The following is a 6,630-nucleotide window of genomic DNA, read 5'->3' as shown; positions in this document are numbered from 1 at the left end:
GTTTTTTGTACTTTAAGTTTAATTGTAGTTTGTTCTGCCATTTCGGTATCAAAGAGTAAAATAATTATAATTTAAGTATGCATTACCAGGAAAACTCATTGTTGGTGCCAAAACATGAGCGAGTCCCTTTAAAGCATGATTTATTAAGTATTGAAATAAAACTGTAACGTTCATTATTTCTGATGGACAACTACATATTATTTCTATAATAGTAATATCATTTGGATCGATCATGCTAACAAAATCATACAAATCAAAGTAAACGGCCTTTAAATGAAGGCGGCGGAGGTCCATGGCGGCACCAGGGATACGCTTCTTCTTGCCGACGCCCAGCCGCCAGCAAACGAACTGTCGCGCCTGCTCGTCGGCACCCCTGGGGAGAAGCGCTTGATTTATTCCCCAACTTGAACAGATTATCAATAATTCCAATAAAACCAAGGTGTATCGGCTAATAAACAAATATTTGTGCCATTCCGTCTTGTCGATGATTGTGATCGTTGTAATAGGCGTTCAGAACAGACTTACGAAAGTTGGGAGATCTACAGCCGAGATGAAAATGCAATTATTACGCTAAAGTCGATTTTAAAAAATAAAAAAATACACGCACTTTTTTTTCATCATCATCATCATCATCATCATCATCATCATCATCGTGGTTCCCCACACCAGTCAACACATGATGAACTAGTACATTGTATTGTAGCATAGAATGATCGGGTTTGGAGCATCGATGTTCGAACGTATACGAAACGGGTCTCAAAAGGACCAACTATTTGTGGCCCGACACACTTCTGATGCAAAACAATACTGGCGACAAAAGTTTTACATATTTATTACAATATTCAAATAAATATTCGTATTTACATAAAATCTTATCACAGCTTATCAGTGTAACATACACATTAACATATACCCACATAAAACAACATCAATTGTCTAATCTTGATTGAACAAAACAATTGTTTAAATACAGCCTTCATGTCTGTTCTTTTCAAATGCCTGTGTTTTGTCTACAATTCGGCTCAAAACAAATTAACATCAGAATTTTTATCAGATATCGTTAAACAAAATGTTTAGATAGTTTGCTTGAGCGGTATACGGTGCGATTGTCAGTATTTAAGTTTCATAAATTGCCTTTGCAGAAGTGAAAAAAAAATCCCAAAAATCGAAACGCATTAAGAACAAACAACAAAGAAAAAAGAAGAAACTCCTATTGAGACCACCCGTATTTAGACCATAACAAGTTCAGTTGAAGCCACAGAATGTAGGCTCGCGTTTATTGTAAGTGTTGCCAGTAATATTATACAAGTCCTCTCTCTGTAAAAACAGGCTGGTCTAGCGCGCCACTTGTTTGTAATGACCGTCTCTATTATTTCCTAGAAACGCCGAAAATAAACTCTGGAATCATTATCGGCGCTAAATATCCCGCCTCTAAAATAGCAATTTATGTTTCCCGTTGAATGATTCTCCTGTCTGTCTGTGCCAGGTTAGTGCTTGGTAGCAAAATAAACAGTGCTTTCCAGTAGACACCGCGGAGCATCGAACGCCTTTGGTACTTTACGAGTTCACAGGTTTACGACAAAACAATACTTCAACCACTCGAATTTCTGAGGAGAAATAAAACACTTTAGTCGACAAAATCAAACCATTGTAGGAGTCTGTTAGATTTACGAGGAGCATGATTGAGAAAAGTGGCACCGATTTCTAGGCGCGATCGACACATTAAACCGCCGTGCCTTCAGCCTGGCAGTAGGGGAAGCGCCACAGCTTACTTAAAAGCGGCGTGAAGTCACACATTCCGACAGTACAATTGCAGGAGATCGTATCACAAGTGTTTACCAGTTATATAGCAATTTTAGTGATTGATTCAGAGATTTGGCAACAAAAATGTTTCATCTTTAGTTTTCCATTCAAATTATATAGTAGCACTATACTTGCACTTGGGTCTTAATGAACACGTCATAGCACCACATTTTATGTCTCGACGTCCGATGAAAACTCACTGCCACATAGTCAATGAAATAAGTCCGTGTCTGGTGCATGTGTGAGTGCAGTACCCGTTGTAACTGTATGAACCCATGCCATGGCAGGAGTCAGGACCAACCTCGCCAGCGAACCGCTTTCAGACAATATTGCACAGTTTCCCGGCCAACCCCTGGCCCACACTCGCCTCATCCCATGTGACCCCCGAGGCTCACCGCTCCTGACACTGGCATTCCTTCACTTGGCGGACCTTCTTCTGCTTAAAGCCTTTCTTTCGTCCGGGACACTTTAAAGTTACAATGATGGTGTTAGTCCGCTTTGGTCTACAAAATCCACAAGATTTAAACACTTTTCTTTTAGTTCTTCTACGCAAGGTTTTGGGAATATAAAATGAATTGCACTGACCATAACAGAATCTGTTAAGTACTTTTCTGCTTATGCATCCCTTTTCTTTAATAAGTTGGGTAAATGGTTCAGTTTTGCACCACGTGCTTTTAAATCGCTCCATCATGGCCAGAGTCAGTGGAGTTTTGTCCTTTCCCAAGATGGGCGGACCACTATCGTCACCCTTTATGGCCACCACATCATCTCTGCGGGTAAGGTCCCCAGCACGATTATTTAGAGCCGGGTTAATGTCAATATCATAGCTCTTATAATCCGGTTGGTCTTTGGGTGCTAGCCCCTCATTGGAGCTAGAAGAGAGCATCTTGAAGATGATTTTCTGACGTCGCTTGTCGTCGTTGCTTCCGGGTGCAAGGGCGGCTCCCCGGATGTAGGTGGACACGACCGCCAGCGCGAGACAGAGGGAACACAGGGGCTGTACCTCGAGTGTCGGCCGCATGACTACAGCTTCTGAAAAGAAAACAGGAACCAAGTTAGTTCGATCGACTGCAACACAACTTTGATATAAATATTTAAAATAAAAAAACTGCATCTATGTCTTCAGTGGTTTCAAAGGTCAAAACAAAAATCTCTTGTCTATTCCATGGCATATATATCCAGTAAGTCGCAGGAGTATAATATTACGATCTACCTTTTATATGAATTTAAGATTTTGTTTTTATTTCGCGTTACGAGTGATGACCAGTGAGTATTTCTTATCACAGTTTTACGTGTTTGCACGCATTTGCGTCTCAAGTGAAACGTCTCCGTGACACACGACACAGATTACTGACATCAAACTACAATGGTCTACAATTAATGTTCTGATTTCAATCAATAACGTCGACCAGCCTCCAAATCATTCATGCCAATGACCCTTGACCTTCATCGTTTGACATGGACGCCAGTGTGTCTTGGTGGGTTGACACCTTAAAATTACGTTTTGCGAGGTAGAAAACAATTTGTTGCGAAGTAGTTTACAATTAGTTGCAAATATTTTGCTCTGAAAATACTTTATTCAACGTTACAAAAGGATGAGGCGTATTTATTGCTATAATAGTGTAAGAATTTGAACCTTGTTCCGATTATCCGGCGCCACAGCACACACGTTAGCCGACATTACATGGCATTAACACAGATCATTTAATAAGAAGCGCACTAATTAATGAGCAAGGGAAACCTGTTAAAGAACGCCCAATTTCTGCATCCAGCAAACTTTGAAGTCGCGCCCAACTCAAATATTCAAAAGAATATCAAAGTTTCATGATGTTTGGATGCAGGTCTGTTTGCGGAAAACTAGGATTACAACAAACAGCGCGTACTCCTGTGGATATTCCTTACAGCTATCCGTTACTCTTTTTCTCATAATTGATGAGCACACAGATAACACAGATATTGGCGTATAAACTGATTAACTTATTATATGAACGCGTCTGAAATGATGTTATTCACACTTTGTAAAGCCACAGAAATGTTTTTAGCTCAAATGGTTTCTGTTTTCAAACAAATGCTGCCACCAACGGCAAACCGCGAAAACTACTGTGAGTCCGAGCACGTCTCGCCGGCGAGTCATACACGTGACACACTTCACGTTATTGGAATGCTCTAAATTAAGATTTTAAAGCTATTTTAATCAGCGTGCACTAACCATTTCATAGAAACATGATATACGCCCGTATGTTTGATAAGAATAATCAAATTTAGTGTTTTAGAAGCCATTATCTCGGCACTGCTTAATTGGCCGAGAACCATGCTAGTGACTTCTGACAGCCGCCGATACGCAATCGAAGTCTTCAAATATTTCCACTTACCACAATTAAGATGTAAAATTACAAGCCAAATTCAATCCTCTTTAAACTAATTTATTACTGAAAGGTATGGCGACAGTGATATTATCAATTCTAAAATATAAGTTCTGATAGTTCCCATTCAGTGAAATATAGAACATTATTATCAAAGAGAATGTTCATTATCACTACAGAAATAGATTTAAGGAGGCAATATAGACTTATAAACAGACTGAACGGAACTTAGCAGGGGATCTGTACAAAATTAATTTGTGGGCTTTTACGAAAATTTAATTGTTGTAAAAGTCGGTGTATAAGGCGGGGGGAATGTGACAGGAATGCGCTAATCCCCGGATCGTGCGGGAGACAGAGAGATGTCACATTGTCCCCACCTTATTTAACACTGGACAAATCCAACTATCTTAGAGAATGAGCAGTTCTGTTTGATTCCCCAGATAATAAGGACGCATTTCAATGTTATCTAAATTGGAGAATTATTTAGGAAAACAAACCATTATTGCATAGATAATATTGGATATGAACAGTCAATAATCATGATTTATCAGGCTTAACAACATAAAGGTGGCCACAGGGAAATAATTTCAGGACAATCGTAAATTCTAAAAAAAAAGCAGAATAAATTAATATTAAACAATTTTGTAATACCTCATACTGTACGTAACACTTCTATAGTTGGCTTCAATAAAAAAAATACCAGTAATCAAGTAACTAAATGTGCTACTATTTGCTTTAACAGAATGCTTTAATATTTCACAATTACTGTGGAAATATTTATAAATATTTATAATATTCAAAATAATAAATACATTCTATGTTATCTTCATTATATTGTACCTACCACTGAGAGCAATTTATCCGTATTTCACATCTGTCGCCATGAAACATATAATACAAGTTTGTAGATAGATGATATAAACTCCTGGTGACACCGACAGCTTAAGATGCAGCTTCACACAACACTGGCTCAGATACCACTGCACGAGTTCTCTGTAGCTTCGATCTTACAACTGATCAGAATCGATCGCTTATATATCGGGGACGTATCAGCACAGCCCAAGACGCTTCGAGCATTCAACTGATCATGATCAGCGCTCTTTAGTATTTGAGTTCTCCGCGGGACTCTGGGTATCATATAGACAGTGGAGAGCCGGTGTGGCGCCTAGAGTGCGAAATCCTCGTACCGTTCTGGCGGGCGGCCAGCGCCTCGGGATGCCTCTCAGCTAACAGGTTGTCGGACGGCAGCTTTGTTTCCTGGCGGAGGACTGGAGCCCTCATCCCTGGACCCCGGGACGTGATTAATACCTTCATATAACGTTTACAAATGTTTGCATCGATCACTTGAAATTCAATTAGTAGGTGTTGCAACACAACTTGACCAGTACTAGCTGGTTGTTAACGGAGTAAATTAATACTTGCCATACGATCTGAAAAAAAGACGAACGGACACATTAGTTCGATAAAGACAGCTTAAATTTGAGTAACTACCATTAATGCGTTTTAAAATTTCGCAATTTGAAAATAAAACATACTTAGTATAAAAATGACAGTCGAGAGATGGGCATTTATCATGTTTATATCACAGCTCCCAGATGGAACAGTGGCTGGTCGCGGAGACACTCATATAAACTCGTATTTATTCAGGGACCATTATCTGTAATTAAAAGATATGTTCGATCGTAAATCAGGCGGTTTATAATGGATGTATCTACATTAACAGTTCGTGCCACACTTTTGGTTTGTTTTACAGTGCAAGAGGGCGACCCTCAGTCTCAGGTAACACCTTTCCGCCAGTGTCAGACCCTCCTGTAGACGCTAGTATAGCGGGCTCAATGAGTGGACAAAATCTAAACAAACATCACAACATTATAACAACGTATGTAAACAAGGCCCTCTCGATCTAGACAAGACTAATATCGCTAATGTTAACCGAGGGTCAATTAAATTCAAATTTATGGCGAGTGTGACAATACAAAAATATCCGAGCCGCGACTGCAAGGCCGAGAGGAGCCATTTTTCATGGTATTGTTATAGCGGGCCCGGAGAGGCTCCTGACTCTGCAAATCCAAGTTAATACGGGATTGAGTGGCGCAGGGTCGGTCCCGGAGAGCCGTGAAAGCCAGCCCGATAAGCCCACAGTCTACTGTCGTACCAAGCTTTACTACAGTAAAGATTACGTCGATATGTTTACTTTGGTCTTATCATTTACTTATAAAACAATGGACTCAGCTTTGAAATAAGGTCACTGTTTAAGTTTGGTTATCGTTAAAGGTAGTTTACGAACCTAATAACCCAATGCAACCGTGTCAGCGTGGTGCCTGAAATGAGTAAGTAGGTAAATACCCCCCCCCCCCCCCCCCTGTGGAGAAGGCGACGTTTGTTGACCAATGTTTTGCTTTCGCTTATTCTTGTTCCTTGGCAGTATAATTACGGCACGTGTAAACGACTGTCCATCGGCGGT

At 40.0% G+C, this 6,630-nt stretch overlaps 1 protein-coding gene across 1 annotated transcript; it reads right to left on the bottom strand.

Annotated features, from left to right (window-relative positions):
* Positions 1-816: 816 nt before the first annotated feature.
* Positions 817-5,257, bottom strand: LOC128209376 (gremlin-2-like). The gene is made up of 2 exons (XM_052913398.1): positions 5,011-5,257; positions 817-2,835 (listed from the first exon to the last, which is right to left on the bottom strand). The coding sequence occupies exon 2, from the start codon at positions 2,822-2,824 to the stop codon at positions 2,195-2,197; it is 630 nt and encodes a 209-aa protein (XP_052769358.1). The 5' UTR covers positions 2,825-2,835; positions 5,011-5,257; the 3' UTR covers positions 817-2,194.
* Between the last annotated feature and the right edge of the window lie 1,373 nt (positions 5,258-6,630).

The sequence above is a fragment of the Mya arenaria genome, chromosome 11, assembly GCF_026914265.1.
Source record: "Mya arenaria isolate MELC-2E11 chromosome 11, ASM2691426v1".
Lineage (NCBI taxonomy): Eukaryota > Metazoa > Mollusca > Bivalvia > Myida > Myidae > Mya > Mya arenaria.
This window is presented reverse-complemented; position numbering and strand designations above follow the sequence as displayed.